General features: G+C 39.1%; 1 protein-coding gene across 2 annotated transcripts in view; it reads right to left on the bottom strand.

The window, feature by feature from the left end:
• Window positions 1–1,179: 1,179 nt before the first annotated feature.
• TECRL (trans-2,3-enoyl-CoA reductase like) overlaps window positions 1,180–18,118 on the bottom strand; it is a 63,792-nt gene continuing 46,853 nt past the window's right edge. For both annotated transcript variants that reach the window (XM_061355271.1, XM_061355270.1), the window contains exons 5-12: window positions 15,311–15,426; window positions 12,423–12,528; window positions 10,678–10,750; window positions 8,727–8,770; window positions 5,074–5,131; window positions 3,702–3,787; window positions 3,249–3,294; window positions 1,180–1,750 (exon numbers count right to left, since the gene is read on the bottom strand). In XM_061355271.1, coding sequence (XP_061211255.1) covers window positions 1,623–1,750; window positions 3,249–3,294; window positions 3,702–3,787; window positions 5,074–5,131; window positions 8,727–8,770; window positions 10,678–10,750; window positions 12,423–12,528; window positions 15,311–15,426 — 657 coding nt within the window. In that variant the 3' untranslated portion in view covers window positions 1,180–1,622. The remainder of the gene's footprint in view (window positions 1,751–3,248; window positions 3,295–3,701; window positions 3,788–5,073; window positions 5,132–8,726; window positions 8,771–10,677; window positions 10,751–12,422; window positions 12,529–15,310; window positions 15,427–18,118) is intronic.

Below are 18,118 nucleotides of genomic sequence, written 5' to 3'. Positions count from 1 at the left end.
TGTTGTCAGGTATAAGTGACTAAAGAGTACAGAAACTAATTTTTCAAATATAGGTCTTTATTAGCAGTCTGGGTTAGAGAGCTGGGTGCTCACCGTGACTCAGGTTTTCCATTGAGAGCAATGAAAACTTCTAGGTGTTCACAGATTACAAGTTAAAAATATGGAAAGTTATTTATTTACATTACCAAGATGAAATTGAGTTACAGTGGCTAATAGGATAAGTGTTGCAAGTTAGACATGAGAAGAGTGATACGAACCCAATTTACTGAGCAAATTAACTTTGTTAGAACACTTGAGCTGGCACAAAGATAACAGGTTTTTAGGATGAAAACTGCCTGCCTGGCTTGTGTGCTCTGGTGTCTCTCTAATTATTATAAAGTTCTTTAGGCAAGCTTTTTCACCAGCCTAAGGGAGCCAAAAGACATTGATAAATGAGCAACAGAAATAGAATGAAAACTTGACTTAATGCCCTAACTCTCTTTATCTTAATACTCACTGAAGCAGTTCTGGTTCTTTTTGCTTCTGTGTTACACAGATGCAACTGGTTTGCAAATGGAGCTAAATGGAGTTTTCAGGACTTGAAAAGCCCAGAGAATCCCTCAAAAAAATAATGTCCTGGAAAGCAAAGTAGCATATAGCTACCGACCACATTGAAGGGGAGCTGAACCATCAGTGTCCACCTGAGGCAGCTCGGATATGGACTGAAATGCAGGATCCTTTTAATAATGAGCTTTTCTCTGGTTCACCTTGTGCCCAAGGATTTCACAGTGCTTTACACAAGTAAGGTGAATGGTGTCTGGGTGCAGTTGGGCAGTGAACAAGGGTTTTTAATATGATTGTTAGTCGAGAAGGTCTTCTGCTATTTCCAAAACTGTTCAATGTGAGAAAGGAGGATGGACTTCAATGAAGTACCCAAAGATATGCTGCAAATTAGTGGCAAGGTGGGAAGCACCTCACAAACAGTCCCCTCCTGGGATTGTGGGGCTGATCCATCTATCTGAAATTAAAGGAAAGCCAGACCTCTCTGATACATTTAAGTCAATCTGTATTGAGCATTTTGCTATGATATTCAATTATAAAAAATAGAAAGAAAAATCTTGTAAGGCTAAACTAAACTGTGTTAACAGCATAGCAGTCATTCTTTGATGTCGCGCTTTAGAGGAGCTGATGCAGAACATGCTGTTCCTGTGCAGTTTAATAATAATAAGGCTGTGAAACATTTTCTGATGCAAAAATCCAAGACTTGTCAACATCTAACACTGGACCTTAAAATCACCAGACCTGAATATATGAAGACAAGCTGTATTAATTAACAGCATCTGTGCTCATTTATACCAGCTCAATATCTAGCCTAACATTCAATATAAGCAAATTTCTTGTCCCTTCCCAATTAGCTCTATTACAAAAAATCTAATTAAATCATATCTTTTAGCAGGAACTAAGAATTTAAAAGGTACATTTTTTCACTTAATTAGGAGCTCTTCATCTTGAACTGTTAATTTTCTGAAAAAGATACCCAGCGCTTCTTCCTCTAATCCACTTTGGTTACTGAATGAAATGGTTTATTTACTCTTGAGTTAGCTCTTGAACTGTACGCTTAGGCTCCAACTCCTGTGAAGAGCTTAGAAGATGATAGGAATCATAGCTGCTTTTCTCCGCACCTCTGGATAAAATCTCTTCAGGTACAGCCTGTGTTTCTTTTGTGCCCAGAGAGACATCTGGATGACCATCAGGAAAGCAAAAACACCAACTACCAAAGAAAAAGATTAAAAAGAAAAAGAAAAAAAGGATTACGTGTCATCTTCAGTGTGTGTTTCTGTGAAACCAAGAGGGTTTATGGAAAAGTATGCAGTCTCTTCTGTGGGTAGAGACAAGTTAACTCTGCCTTTGCTCTCAGCCTTGCAGTTGCTGATATACCCTAGCTTAAGGCTCAGCTTCCATATCAGAACTCACACAGATGATGATGTCCAGAACTGTTAGACACACCCTGTATCACCTATGGCTTCATCTTAAATCACAAGGCCTCCTTCGGCTTTAACTATTTTTCTGGTTTGCTTTTGGCCACCTTTGTTTTTATCTCTGGCTCCCAACCATAGCAGGGAGCTACGCTGCAACTTCCTGTTGCATGGAGGAAGAGCTTGGCCCTGGAGCAAGTAAGCAGTAGATGCATGAATACATTTAGCCGCCTGGCAGCAAGGTCTTGCAAGGCCTAACAATTATAGATACCCAGGCCCCTGCTGTGGTGATCAGGAGACAGTAAGTGATCCCTCAGGAATCTCTCCCTTTGGGCTGAGTGGCACCGGATGGGGAATGCTTTTACAGGTGCTTTTTCCAAATTCGTTATCCTTTCTTTCTTAGAATAAGCTGGTGAAACAGAAACATTCATGTGACATCTGGTCAAGTTTTGTTTGGGATAATGACAGCAAGATGAGTGTGATGCATATGTTGCTGCTCCTTTCCCTTGTAAATGCAGCCCTACAGTGTCTCCAAACTTTATGCTCCAAACACAGCATAAAGCACATAAACACTGCATCTTTTCAAACAATATTAGAAGCTTTATTTTTGCATAATGCAGTTTAATCCACTTTTGAAATTCCCTTTTCATTTGTAAACCACATGGGGTTATTTTTTTGTAAGCAGCTTTTATATGTTTCTGGTTTGGAATGGAAAAATAATTAAAAAGTGAAAGATTTGGAGAGCTCAGTCCCAAGGACCATATTTGCATGGGTATTTAGGTCTCTGAGGATGCAGGAAAGTACTGAGCAGGAGTTGCGAAAGTGCTACTAGGCAGGCTGTTGTTATGAAGTGTCTGCCTGCTACAAGCAAACAGGGAAATGCTACCAGGAACGTGTGTCTTTCCTCTCTTGAAATACTATGTACATCTGTTTTCCTCTCCCTGTTAGAAGTGTTTTTTCCAGGTTTACAATTAAAAGAAATTTTATTATATCAAAAATGATTGACCATAAATGAAAAACACTGACTTTTTTTTTCTAAATTTCAAAGTCTGCTTTCACTGTGGAAACAGAAGAGACAATACTTCACAAAAAGCAGAGACCTGGTTTTGATCAAAAGAAGGTGTTGCAGTAGAGTTCTCACTTTCTGCACTTTGAAGATTTATACAGTCATGTCAAAGGGGGGATTTGATGGCAATATTTCATATGCTATAAAATTTTGGACAAATTTTATATTCCCAGGATTCACTTCCACAAACAACAGCTTAGAGACTCTTTATTCTGTTTCAAACTTACCTGGTAGGGTTTGTGTCATCACTGTGAAACTAATCCAAGACCCAACCTGTTGTAAAGAAAAAGTCTCTGTTAATTGTTTACTTTCTGTAAAGCAAAAGGGTAAGTTTTCAACAGCTCCCCCATGAAGATAGGGATATTTTTACTGGGAACAGGTAAGGAAAAATAGCTAGAAAGGAACTCCCCAGTGTGCTGGATGGGGTGAAGAGATGGGTGGTAAATCTTTGGATCACAGGGGATTCTGTAGCGGAGACAAATATAAACAAAAGTCATGATATTGATGTGAGAGAAGAGTCTGGTGGAGAAACAACTGCCAGAGTTAAAAGACTCTGACATACTGAACATAATGAGAGACGTGCAGAGGGAACTACAACAAGGTACTGCAGACCCTCTGCAGGCAAAGGCTGAAACAGCAGCTGCCTATTCTTTGCATATAATCAGAAGAAAGGCATGTACCTCATACGTATAGTTGGGACAGGAAACCAGAAAGAAGAGCCATGTGAAGGGGTTGTAGGTTGGACTTGGAATACAGGATTTACTTCCTTTAAGAAAACAAAATAGCAGAAAATTAAAAAAAGACTCAACAAAACCAGTTTCAATAGAGAGGGTGACTGAGCCTTAACCACAACTGACCTATGTAATAGCCATCCCCTGGCCAATGCTTCCAGAGTACAACTTGTTAGAAAAGTTTCAGTGAAATCTTTTCAGACAGCAAAAGCTAGTGAGAATACTTAGTGAACCATATATCAGTTTTTACACAAAAGTCTGGCATGTCCAAAGGATGCAAACTTTGTTCGGCAGAAGAAAGACATGTAGTTTAATGCAGACTATCCAGGGGGTGAGGTCTAAGGGCATTCCTCTGGGTCATAAAGGATTCAGCTATATCTTATTTAGCCTGACTTAACAATGTGAACTTGCCTCCTTTTGCATCCTCATCCTTCATCCCAGGGTAGAACGGAAAAAAACTCCAGAGCTAACAGGATGACTCTTCACAGCCAATGATAATTCTCACACAAAATGCCACACATGCAACGCTTCATTTTTATGTTCTGGCAACAATGCTCTCTTTAATACTTGTAGGCACTGGGAATGTAGATTAATTATCTGGCTCTTGCTGCTTTTAAACCAAATTAGGCTCCTTGCAAAAAGCAACATAAGCACCTGCCTAACCACTGCACATCAAAAGCTTTCCAGAATAGAAACTGACTTCTGTGTGCAAAGTTGATCATACTGTGGTGAAGTATTTTCTTGAATAGGGTGTTATAGTGGGAGATTATACTATTATTATCTGAAAATATATTTTACTTTCTGGTATATATAGTATAACTTTTATTCTCATGGTACAAAAGATACTGAAAACCCATGCTTGGAGCAGGCTTTTAAGAGCATATATATACATTGATGGCTACGTAGGTAGCTATTCATGAGTCTATCTTTATGTATTTGTACATATCTCTGTGTGTATCTTTGCACGAGTTGCACATATCTAAAAACTCTGCAATCTAGATTAAAAGTTTTTAAAACTTATTTAAAATTGAATCTTCTGTTGTGAGTCAACAGGATGCTTTAGAGAACTTACATGCTTAAGCCCATATTTAAATTATAGTTGTGCCTAATTAAGACAAATTTGCTATACGCTTTGGAACAACAGTGTTGTTAATGTTGCCTTGACACCACATTCGTTTTGAAAATGTTATACTGATGGCATGGTACCCACTTCATCTTTCTTTATTCTGTGGATGTAGATACATAAATTACTATATTTCAGAAGATGGATAGGTTAAGTACACTTCAGTCTTAAATAGACAAACAGGAAACAAAGACAGACCTGAATGGTTTTGGTGAGCTAAAGCTACATTGATAAAGTGATTTCCAGCTTCACACATCTGCAAGACATTAAAAAAGTATTTTCAGTCATATGCTTAAAATGCAGCAGTAACTGTGTTGCAGTGCATAACCAGAATCCCCATCATTACAGCTTAGTCTCTGTATATGGAAAATATGTACTTCTAAATTACTTTCCCATGGGAAATGCATTCTGTGATCTTTGTCAAACACACAAGTGTCTAGTGAGCACCAAAGGCACAGCCAGGTGTGAAAGCTCATGTTTCAGCTCCATAGAGGTCAGCGCAGGCAGGCCCTCATTGTGGTTCCCATGCCCAGCATGTACAACATGTTTTGGTCTAGGAACATCAGAGAGGCTGCCTGGAGTCTAAGGAAATTAGCAAGATACCTTCTGAATTGAACATCATTGTTGTGATTTGGATTTAATCCACTGATTTTGTAAAGATGTCATGAGTTACAGTACCTACCCTCTTCCTAAACGAGCTTTCAAAGCTGTTCAGCATAACATCTTTGTTCTGCTGGTTATAGAGTACAATAACCAGTCCTTTAGGTAAGTCATAGAGGAAATTAGAATAGGCTGAATAAAAAGGCAGCAGTTCTCTGAAGAGCAGATGGTCGAATGGTTAGTAGTCATGAATTGGTAAATTAGAGCAGTCAGTATTATTCTTGTTTCTGCTACTCTGGTTAATGCCACCTTCAGCCTTAACCAACCTCTCAAACTTGGTCTTTAATATTTAGATGGTTTAAACATTGGATACCATGTCTCCTCACTTGGTTACAGAGCACATAATACAGGGTGATTTCAGATTAGTTTATGGCTTCAGTACTTCAATTACAACTCCTGTAGAATCAAAACCAATTACTACCCATACTTAAAGTAGGAACTTGTAGGATAACCACTTTCAATTCCTGAAAAAGAAAGCCTGTTAGTACAACAGTCTAATTTTATGGTTTTCATTTCCCCCTGCTTTATGAAGAAAACCAAAATGCAGTTTACATTACAATCTCAGACTGAACTGTTTTATTCATTTCTCTGTTTGAAGACTGACTTCTCCTTTCAAACTGAAAAAATGCAGTATTAAAAAGTTGTGTTTTCTTATGTCATTTTTCATTCTAAATTTTGGAAAGTTGGAAAAATTAAGAAATTAAAATAAAAAGGAAGATTGCTAAACCCTAGAGATGTTAAAAGTATAAAGTCATAAAATTAATAGAAAAAAGAAAGAAATACAATTGTAATTTTTAAAGCTAATTCTGAAAGTCATCCATAGCAAATTTCAGCTAAAAATAATTAAAAGGAATCTGTAACTTAATTCTATATTGAAATGTGACATTATCTGAAAGAACATTTAGATAGCATTGCTGAAGAATTTTACCTTTTTTTGGCAGAGGGATTTTTGGGGGTTTTGTTAGGAAAGTTTAAATCAGGTCTATTAGCAAAACTATTTTCTGCATGGAAATGTATTCATGGAGCAAACCCTGCAGTCCTTTTATGTTTTTTAATTACTAACTGGCTGTCATCTATCATAAACACCAGATGTAAAACACTAAATAGCCAGAAAAGGAAATTCTATTATAAAGTACCATATCAGAAGCTGTAATTCCAGCCATAGCAGTAGAAGTAATTTTAATTTACATGCTTCCAATTATGAGCTAGGAACATGATTTTTTATTATTACTATTATTTGAAGGAAAAAAGTTTTAAAGTTAAAAGCATTTTTGTGAAACACTATAAACACTAAAATGTGCAATGCCCACGCCATTGTGGAGCAAGAGAGATTCACTGTAGTTAACAGCTACTAATTTTATAATCAATTCCAAATAAAGCAAGCAAAGGATAACTCTGCAGGGATTTTTATATTCTGTTGTAGCTACTCTTACGTCGTTCTTTAGAAATGTGGCTGCTAATGCTGTATATCAAGAAGTACTGCTAAATGTACACTAGTCCTTAGTATCCCAGATGTAAAACATGAGGCTATGGGAAGCCACACTAAAAAAGGCATCATATTTATGATGATAGAATGTTGGAGTCTACATACTATTCTCCCTCTTCATATTCCATGTGAGAAAAACATCCCTGCAAAGCTTAGAGTAATTTCTCTAAATATGAGACTCTTTCAGAGGGGCCTGCTGACATGCTTCAGATGACTCAGTAGTGCTGCAGTTATACACACTTAAATCAGGGTATGTAATACAGACAAGCTTTTAAAGAAGGGGAACAAAATAATCTTCCAAATATTTTATTTGTATGCTTTAGAAACCTGTGAAAACAGCTTCAAATTATTTAATTTTTTGTGTTGCTGGTTTAAGTTCATTCTCTGGGAACCTGCCAGAAAAAGGTCTGAAAGGGAAAGGTTTTGAGTTCCTATGGGTAGGAAGTTATCAAAAGAGCTGGAGGAATTCAGACCACGGATGAGGTGCTGATGCAAATTTGAAGGGGATGGCCGTATTTTATAGCAAATACCCCCAACAGTATTCATCTCTTTGTTTGAAGACAGCATTTTTCATAAAAGCTGTAACAGGCTGTGTTGCATTGATACAAGGAAGTTTTGATAGAAAACAAGGGTTTTTCTATGCAGAGGTTTTGACAAGGTTTTACAGGTAGCACTGACTATTCAGGCAAGTGGTTTGCTTGGTTTCAAGTAACCTCTGAGTTTAGTAAGGGTGCAGACACAGTAAGGTGCTCTGCACACCAGTGCCTACCACTGCCACAGCCTCCTGTCTCCACAGTACAGGAATACCGCTTCCAGCTGTAGAGCGTCATCGAGTGCACGAACTTCTTGTGAGTAGTTTTTTGATTGAGTATCCTTTGCTATACCTTATTAGGGCAGGAAGAGCTGAGAACTGCATGGCCAATTCCAGAGACATTCACTGCCAAAACCATGATCTTTATGGGTCCTGATTTACAAAAGCATTTGAATATTGCTAAGAAGTTGTTGGAATGCTTTTCTGAATAGTGTTTGCCTGAAGGAGCCTAGACACATTACTATCCCATCTCCCTGTTATATTTCTGGAAACTGATCTGCATCTGATTTTCAATAAGGCTGACTTGTCTACTGAACCATGCTTGCTTGGGTAAGTTAGCATTGAGCATTTCCACAAGCAATGCTCACGGAGGATGGAAGAGAATGTATGTTCCCATGTGAGAATTTCTTAGTGAATCTCTCTCTCACTATATGGCTATATTCATTCAAATATCAGGTTTAGTAGCCTCAGTCATCCTTTGTCACCTGTCCTTTCCCTTGGCTTAACCCACTTTAGCGGGGATTGGTTTTACTGTTTTTAATAGCTGTTGAGGTTAAGTTATTTCAGGTACACAGTACTACTACAAAGTCTGCTGAGGATGTAATTCTTCAGTATTAAAATACCTTTAAAAAGTGGCAAGTTCCAATCTATCTAAATATAAGTGCAGTTAGGAGTAGTAATAATTCTGATGATGTTCTCATGGCTTTCAGATAGAGTACTTCACATGAAGCTTTTACAGGTAAATAGTACTAGGAGACTCAATGGCCTAGAAACCTTAACAGATTTTCACTAAATCCAGTCAAAGGAAAATGCACAGCAGTATTACTGCATTTTGCTAAATAATGAGTAATTCTGATTCTACAGTCATTAATAAAACTTTATTTTTGTACATACCAGAAAAGCAAGGGCAGCAAAAGAAACTTGTCTGTAGCCAAATGCTAGAAAATAGAATGAAATTATAAATTGCATTTTACAGTATGCACATGGTTTGATGGGTGAAATTAATCTAGAGCTGAGGGGCAGAAATGCTTCTTTCCTGACAGGTTCTGAAGGAAAAAGTGGATACTAACACACACACAATATGAAGTCAATGTAAACAGAAACAGTACTTAAGAAATGACAGTCTCTTCAGCACTGATCTCAAGGCAGTTTTCACCTAACTTTTTCTAGTGTTTGTCAGCTTCATATACCCAACGTGCTGTTGTCAAAGCAGCTGCTGGTGGTAAATTCCTGGGAAAGGCAAGGGGGAGGGGTAAGGTAGAAGAACCAGGTCATTGGCAGAACCAGGCCAGGAATCTCAGAATTATCCATAGGCCCTTCTATCTCCATGAGAAGAGAACCCAACATGTAACCTATCCATAACTTTCTTTTTTCTTCCAGTAGCGAGGCAGTAGAGAGGCTTTATTATATAGCCACTGTCTGCCTCACAGTCTCGCCATACGAGAAATGTATTTAGCCTTTGGAATTCTTACCTGACCTTTGCCTGCTCTCTCCTTTTTGCAATTGTCCCCCAGCCACAGCAGTACTATATCATGCTCATCTCCAGAGGTTTACAGGTCTGAGGGCCATGAACCGTGTGTATGTACCTAACCAGGTCTCAGAGAGCCTTTACTTTTGAGAGCCCTTTTTCTGGCACATGACTCCTCTGAGGTGCCAAGGGCACATGCTAAAAATCCTGCATAGCATACTGCAACTATCTCCTTGCCTTCCCTTACCTGTCCCCAAATCAGCAATCTCTGGATATGGCTGTGGAGGTCACCTCTCCTGAACCCAAAATAAACCATAGATGCTAGCTGTGACAGAGGGCTGGTGATGCTGCGGCTTTAGGCCCATGTAGCTATTATTGCCATTTTAAGGCAGTTGCGAACAATTAGAAGTACTTCTGCATGTTTTCTCTGTGGGAAAGTTATGTCCGGAACAAATTATTCTCTCTATAAAGAAGCTGCACCTACTGATTTGATGGTCTAGACTGCTAAAAACTGTATTTAGGGAGGTTTCAATCTTGTTTGCAGCATTACTGTTAAAGCCACACCAAATTCAACTTTCAGTTAATCACATAATTCTTAAATAGAACTTGTGTGTTATTTTGAAAGGAAAGCAAGTGCCATGTAGGAGATTTTTTTGTTGAAAACAAAAATCGTAATTTAACTGAGTGTAAATAAAAATGGCAAATCAAAACTTTTGTTCCCAAAGCTCATAAATACAATGCAGAGAAAAGCTAAGGTGTAGCAAGGAAAGTAAAGGAGTAGGAAATAAAATTTATGCCAATTATGCTCAAAAGCATCAAAATTTTAAAGAGTAAACAAGAAAAAAAGTATAAAGAAACAGCAGTGTAATAATGAAATCTGAGAAGGAACAAAATGATGAATGAAATCTGGAAGCAAAATCATAGGATTTTTTTTCATTGTCAGCATTAATATCTGATTAACTTTTTCTGGTTTCTCACAAAAAAAAATTATTTTTTATTGAGAGGATATACCTTTAACAAATAAATACATGCGCTAAGAAAATGGAGCCAGCTCTGCTTCAATCCTACATTCTTAATACAAATATTGTGAAGATGAGCAAAATATATCGATCTTTGCATTTTCTCCCCTTGGTCAATATTTCCAGTTCACAAAACTAGACAGTGATTGACCCTGACTGAACAGGAACATACGTTCAGTAGCAGAGCAGGAGTGCCTCATGCACAACAGTCTTCCTTCTGACAGAGTAAAGGCTAATCTCTGGCTAGATTAGTCATATACTTCATTCGAGAGCCTTCTATTGATTTTGAAGGACTTAAAGTTGCATGCAAAAAACTTTTTAAAAACCAAGGTCAGTTTTGTGTTCTACTTATACATACATGGTGGCGTATATCGTGGGTGATTGATGTAGTATGCAATCCAGGAAGTGAACCCCCAGTAAAAGGCACAGCCCTGGAACGGACAAAAGAGAGGTTTTGGGTTTTTTGTTAGGGCAATAAACAAGTGCAAACCATAACTTTATAAATTCTGGTAAGTGCTAAACACAAATGACTGCTGAAAGACTTTGCAGTGGCTTTTTGAGTCACAGAATATAGATCTTTTCAAGATGCTATGAAGCCACTAAAAAAAAATAAAATGGCACACAGTGTAGATTTTTTGGATTGTTAAATGCATTTTATACCTTTTGTAGAAATTGACATTTGTTTTCTCCTTATTAGATTCTACTGCTAAAGGGCACATTTCTTAGAGTTGTACTATTAAGTCTATGGCTGGTTAACACAGCTGAACTGCTACTACACCTTAATCTCAACATTCCCAAGAAATATAGAGCTAGCCAAACAGAATGCTAAACCAGCTGAGTAAAACTGAAGAGGCCTGGTTTAACCCTGGCAAAAGAAAGGGCACACAATTCCTATAAAGATATTTGAGCTACATGCTGCATCTACTCCCATGGATCCAGGCCCACTTCATCTTCTTGTTAAAAAGCAATACTCCAGCTGCCTTTGCTTGACGAATGAAGTCATGGGATTGGGAAAGCCCAGAGATAATGCAACCATATTCTTGGTCTGTGTAGGGGGTCACTGCTCTCATCCTTTGTACAAGGGCAAAACCAAAACACACCAGCCAAAGAGTCGAAACCACCCTGGAGACTGGATAAAGCCTTTCTATGTGTCTAAGCTAAGGATCCCATGCTCAATACCTTCTTGAAAAGAGCAGTGTGCTGGGACTGGATACAGCTCTATCCCATAAGTAGGGCTGCAAGTCAGGCTTTCTCCTTTTAAACTTTTTATGCAATGCCACCAGTACACAAGGGCATGATCGTAACCCTGAGTCTTTAACTCCCACATGCATGAATCACTTTGGAAATGGCACTCTGGTTCCAAAGCTCTTTAGCTTTCTCTAGCTGTGCATCTCATTAGCTCCTTTCTGACTGGAACTGAGTCAAGCCCCCTACCATGGCCATATGTTTATCTCCTTCACTGAAATCTTAAATGTATTGCAAAGCTTTTAAAGGGAGGATCTTTACATCACACTGAATGGGATGGGAGGTGACATGATATAAAATTACCAAGACTGAGTATGTGAAATGAAAGAAAGTAGAGCCTGTAAGTAATGACACACAGTTGAAATTCAGGAGGCTTTGGGAGACACAAGAGTTTAGGCCACCTCACTATCTTCCTTCTTGGGGCATCCATCTATAGAAGGAGAATATTTATTTATTTTTTTCCATCTGTAATTTGGTTTTCACTTCCTAATGCAAGCCTGTCTCATGCTCTATATTTATACTGCACTGAGGAAGTAGAGAGTGATTTCTGTCAGCATTACTAGATGTTGCAGCAGCATATCTCACAATAAAATAGTATTCAGTCTGACAAATATCCTAGACATGACATTCAGTCCCTTGGGTGGATGAGTCAAACTGGACATTGACATGCAGAAGCAAAAGCTGACATTGATTTTAGTTCATGTCCTTGGGGACATGGCCTTGAATTTTTTCCTATATTTGTATTTTGACTAATTCCTGGAGCTAGAAATGAATGGTTTTTTATTCTTCTGTCTTCTTCCAAGGACTGTTTGATATGGGGATATTATCTCTTACAGGAAATTATAAACATATTGTCACCTTTATCATATTTTTCAGAGGAGTGTGCCCTCCCGAAAACTTGTGAACAAATAACGTCTCCAGAAGATGTCTGATGTAGTGTAAACAATGGCAGAAGCAGGCCAAACTGGAAGGGAAAAAATCAACGTAAGTGGAAATTGCTCTCCATTACTTCACAATTTAATGTCATAAAAGGAGTAAGGACTAATATTCTAAAACCGCAGTCACACTGAATTCATTAAGGTATTGTCTTAATTGAAGCATCTGTATCCAAAGATTAATGGAATCATTTTCAGTTTTATAAAAAAGTTGTTTTCATTTTGCAGACAAGCAACTTATTTTTACTAGCCTTGAATTAAAGAGTTTCTTGAGCTCTGAATGTGATACATAGTTTTGACAAGACATTAAAACAGGACAGCTGTGTATAAAAGTAGGCATCTGCTGTGCTTTTCCAGAAGATGTCTCCCATGTTTTAAGGCCACCTTAATGCTCCTGTAGAATGTACCTGACATTTAAAAACATTCTGAATATCTTCTGAATGGTTTCTTTGTCCTTTGCCAACTCAACTAGCTGCGCGGAGGTAGTTTGTATTTCATTTCCTTGTGGATGCAAAATGAGATTTTGTTGCAAAGTTAATCTATGCTGATGGCTTTTTTGTGGCACTTTACAATGAAATGAGGTAATTGTTGTAGAAATTATTTTACTGATTCTTTTTTGAGGAAGGTTATGAAACAATAACAGGCGTTGATGATTTGCTTCCGAGAATAAGTTGCAGCTCATAGAGATTGAGTTTCAGAAACAAATGTCAAGAGTGATTCCTGGTGGCATTTTATCTTGGTTACATTTACCGTATTACCAGAGCCCGTCTCACAGTGAACCAATTATAAGATATAAATGAAAAGTGGTTTTCAGCATATGAAATCTCAAAGAGTCAAAGATTAAACAATTTCAAAGTAATTAAACCAGAGAGAATTGAACTAAGAAAATTTCAAACAATTAACAACTTATCTAAAAGTCTAGAGCAAACTTTAAGCTTTGCTGGGAATTTTAAAATTAATTTGGCTTAGGATGACAACCTCAGATGAACCCATTAAGGGGCAGCCACTGGAAGGATTCCACACATCCCTTGCCCACTTAAAATAAGGTTAAGGTATTGCTAACACTTCTGTGCCATCAGAAATTATCTTCTTGTGAACATGAGCAAGAAAAGGAAGTTAAGCGTCTTGCACTTTGGATTTGAATTCAGCTATTCTGTGTTCTCTTTCCCAGTTCCACTAACTCCCTTAATGTATTTCCAAGATTCTTTGTTTCTGCACCTGTAAAAGGTATTATTACTCACTGTGTTTCTCTGCTGTATACCAACAACCTTGATTCTGCAATCATAGCATGGAAAAAGTGTTGTGGGAAAGCTGTACAGTTTGTTGAGGCTCCTAGTTCCCTGTGTGTGTTCCCACTTAGAACCATAGAATAGTTAGGGTTGGAAAGGACCTTAAGATCACCAAGTTCCAGTCCCCCTGCCATGGGCAGGGACACCTCACACTAAACCATATAACCCAAGGCCTTGTCCAACCTGGCCTTGAACACTGCCAGGGATGGAGCATTCACAACCTCCCTGGGCAACCTATTCCAGTGCCTCACCACCCAGTGCTCCAACTTGTGCAGCCAACAGGCTTTTCCTGATCATGTTCCACCCCTTTGCCAGGCACTAGTCCTCCAGAATGGAGACAATCACACTGAAGTGAATTAAGTTCCTTAAGTGTGAAAGTACTCAGCCTGCTTGGTGCATTAACCACCATCCTGTGGAGGGGTACAGTTGGTGGTGGAAGTACCTTGAGCATCCCTGGGATTTGCCATGAATAGTGATTGCCACTTTCTTGTCTGCAAGTTTTTAATCCCTCTCATAGATCAAGTCTGCTTTGTTTTTTCCAGAGTCCTGCAGAAGGCTTGGGAATGGCAGGGGCTGTTGAAGGTCATAAAAAGCTATCATCTTGGCTGTCTGTCCTCTCTTCATTGCTTTTTGGCACATTTTTGAGTGCTAGCAGACTAAGCAGGTTGTGTTTCATTGTGGTCAGCTCCTGCTGTATTATATCAGAGCTGTTTCATTTTCCTTGTTAGCATTACTGTTCCAGTGATGCAAGGAAGCAAAGCTATCTGGTTTATGCTTATATATGAGCTCCTCTGATTTATTTCTGTATAAGCTGTTCTCTTCACTGTTTTATACTGGTAGCTGAGCTCTTATTTTTATTTGTCATTTAAGTTTATTTCTGAAAAGTCTTTCAGAACACGAACACCTTGAGTATGGTCCCATAGAAATAGTTCATTTTGAAGAGGTTAGTTTCAAAAACCAAAGTACCAGTTCTGAATTCCTATGATGCTTCTTTTGAGTTTCTCAGTTGTTCTTGTCCTGACTTATGTCATGTAGATCTCTCAGAATTCCTCCTTGTGCCTAGGCAAGAGCTAGTGTGGAGGTAATTATCTTGTGTGCTGGTTGCTGATGCTACTTGTATTATGAGTGGGAATGTGCTGTAAGGATACTAGAAGTAGGACACCTGAAGTCTTGTCCTCTCTTCCCTGTTAAGTGTGACTTTGGATGACTACTGCTGTGGTTTTTATTTCACCTTCTGTTCATGCTGTTAGTCTAGAGTGAAGACTACTTGGCGAAAATACTACACCTTCCATTGTGACCAGGTGCAGTGACCATTGCAACTGGGATCCTGTTTTTGGTCAGGTTTTTGAGTGCTGCTAGGATAACAAATGGCTACTGATAATAACAGTCTGAAACTCCCACTGCCTCTGAGACATTGCATGCAGCCTCAGAGCCTCTGTAACCTTCCCAGCCCTGGAAATGCAGTCTCCATCCCTCTGGCTCCTTGTCCTCCAGGAAAATATTTCACACAAGTGTCACTTACTGAACCACTGGGTGCCGAAAGTTCTTCTTAGTTTCCACATGATCATAGATAGTTGAGAGGCGAATGTAAAAGAACAGATATATTAGAAGAGGCCCAGTGTATTCTGTTAGAAAAAACTAGAAATGAAAAAGAAAACAGAGGTATCAGAGTAGGAAATTGTACTAATAAAGGCATGAGAAAAAGAATACCCTTATCCACAACACTTACTTGTCCTTTGAATGTATCTAGAAAATGAAAAAGAGATTCCTGTGCAGAACATTAACCCAGTCAGGAATGCTTCCTGGAAGGTAGTCACAGTCACTGTTATCTCCTCTTTATACTTTTGGCTGTGCCATCAGATGCCTATTAGGAATCTAAATAACACTGAAAATGGTGGTTCAAAAGCTGAAGACAGCTTGCTTTCCAACAGTGTTTTTTGCAATTAAGTGTTCCATCAGATAAAACCCAGCCAAGCATGACAGACAGAGGCAAGCACAGCTTTGAATCCTGGTTGCTAGCAGAGTCACCTGGAAGGGAGGGTTCATTGCTTGAAATTTGGTGGCTGGTGTAGGAGCAGGACCTGCCTGCCTGGTGTATGGCCCTTTGAGCCTGTTCTTCAGTGGCTGAGTGGAACTAATCTCTGTGCAGAAGAAGAATCCTGTGGTGGGCAGACTGAACAAGTAAGTTATGCTGTAAACCAGAAAGAAATAGTTTCATCTCCACATTGTTACCCCTGCTAGGCATAGAGAGCCAAGAGGACATGTGGGGGCACGGACAGAAGGTATAGTGCTGGCATTTAGCCACCCTATTTTACATTCTGGCTTTGATTTGGTGCAGCCTGTATTGCCTTTTGTCAGAGTACACTCTTAAGCTACAAACAACTGGAAGAAGGAGAACATGGTTAGAGTGATATGAGGCCTGGATTTGATCATCTGTTCCCACTGGAATGAATCTCAGAATAAAAAGGAAATGGTGTAGTCCTACATATTTACAAAGACCAGCAACTGGCAAATCATAACTCAAGTGCATAGTATTGCTTAAGGGGTAGAGAGTCATAACTAATGGTCCATTTGGCTTTAAGGTGGCTATTTGCACTGCTATGGAATTGTAATGTATAAATACCTGTGGCTTAAGGAAGCAACAGCAAATTTAGACTACCTTTCTTAAAAGCAGTAGTTGGCAGGCAGTTTGAACCCCAGTAGGCTATTCTTCTAATCACTCTTCAGAAGAGCTTTGAATCAGAAAGGTTTACCTGCAGAAATATTCTGCAATTAGATTTCCTTCATTTGGGACACCCAGTACCATTTTTCCCCCCTATTACAGGGGGAAACTTTTTTGAAATTTCCACTTTTCATATCAGGACTGTCTCCAAAAGTATCATTCTTAAGTGCTCTCTATCAGGGAAATGTAAAATTCTCTTTTTTTTGCGAGTGATACCATGATTTCTGTACTCTGTTTAGGCTCTGCATGATCCCAAATGTGTGGGGGGGGTGTGTATGAAAACATTTAATCAAGGAGTTTCTAAGAGCCCCCATTGTTGTGGAGCACATCACAGCCAAGGGCTTATGAGAGTTTTGTCCTAATAGCAGTTGTATGGGTCTATTCCTAACTGTGAGCCCACTGTGTCAGGCACTGTGCAATCACTGGTAAGAGACAACCTCTGCTACGAAAATGGGATACACTAAGTATAAACAATGATGGCATAGAATACAGAGATGCAGATAGTATGGTCTGGACAGGACAGTGTAAGAGCTTTGGAGTAAACTGCTTTCTTCAGTGTAGCTTTTCCTGTCAGCCGTTACTTGCACCACAGAATACACCTATAACTGCCAGCTTTTATTATCTGTTTGGCATGAACATACTACAAAGCTGCCAGGAAAAGTTTGGCAGGACTTAGCACCAAATTGTGGTTACTTGTCACTGGATCAAGTGTTCCCCCTTGTTCCCTGGCTGATTTCAGATGCTGTAGGAGAAGGAAAGCTTCAGGATTCAGTAAAAACCAATACATTCTGTATTTAACAGCCAAAGCTACCAGCCTTGTGATACCTCAATACCTGTGACTGGAGGAGGTGTTTTTGATGTAGGAATGGGGATGCAGAGCCTCCCATCACAGCAATTCAGAGAAGCACCAGCAACAGCTCTTGTGCTGGGATTTCTGGAATTGAGCAGCGTCAGCACCCTCAGGGTGCTTTACAGGCTGTGGATGAGGTCCTGTCTTATCTGTATGTCAGTCGCAACCAACACAAAGGGTTTATCACCCGTGTGGAGGCAGGCAGCCTAAGGTCAGCTGTGAGATTTGCAATCAAAGTAGGTATTGTCTGGCAGGCGACTGTCTGGCAGGACTGTGTTTGCCTTTGTCATAACTGCATCACACGGCTGGAACATAGTTAAGATCAGTAGCACTCTGGTTTACAGGATGAGATTCAGCTTGCTGTAGTGTTTTTCTTTGGGTTGGGGTTTTTTGGTTGGGTTTTTTTTTCCACATTTTGGGTAAGTTTCATTCTGTTTCCCTCTGTTGCATTTCCCATGCTGCAACCTCTGCTCTCTTTCTCCAGCTCACTGATTTTAAATTCATCAGAAATGAAAAGTGAGTTCCAGTAGGGTAGGCAGAGAAATTCTGCTAAAAATCCCAGGAGTTCAAGCAGGTGGAAGGGAAAGTACTCTTAAATTAACACAAAATTACTATCAGTTCAAACTGCTGAGAAACAAAGGCAAGCACCATTCTTTTACCATTGATTCTTAATGAATATATGCAATTAAATCTACCTCGTACCTTCATACTCATTCTATAGCTGACTAATTGCTGAGCTTGGGGAGTTATTAGATGTG

The sequence above is a fragment of the Neopsephotus bourkii genome, unplaced genomic scaffold (assembly GCF_033783945.1).
Source record: "Neopsephotus bourkii isolate Nb327-2 ecotype Australia unplaced genomic scaffold, CSIRO-AGI_Nbou_v1 NB_787, whole genome shotgun sequence".
NCBI lineage: Eukaryota > Metazoa > Chordata > Aves > Psittaciformes > Psittacidae > Neopsephotus > Neopsephotus bourkii.
The sequence above is the reverse complement of the archived record's forward strand: the minus strand, read 5'-3'. Positions and strand labels throughout refer to the sequence as shown.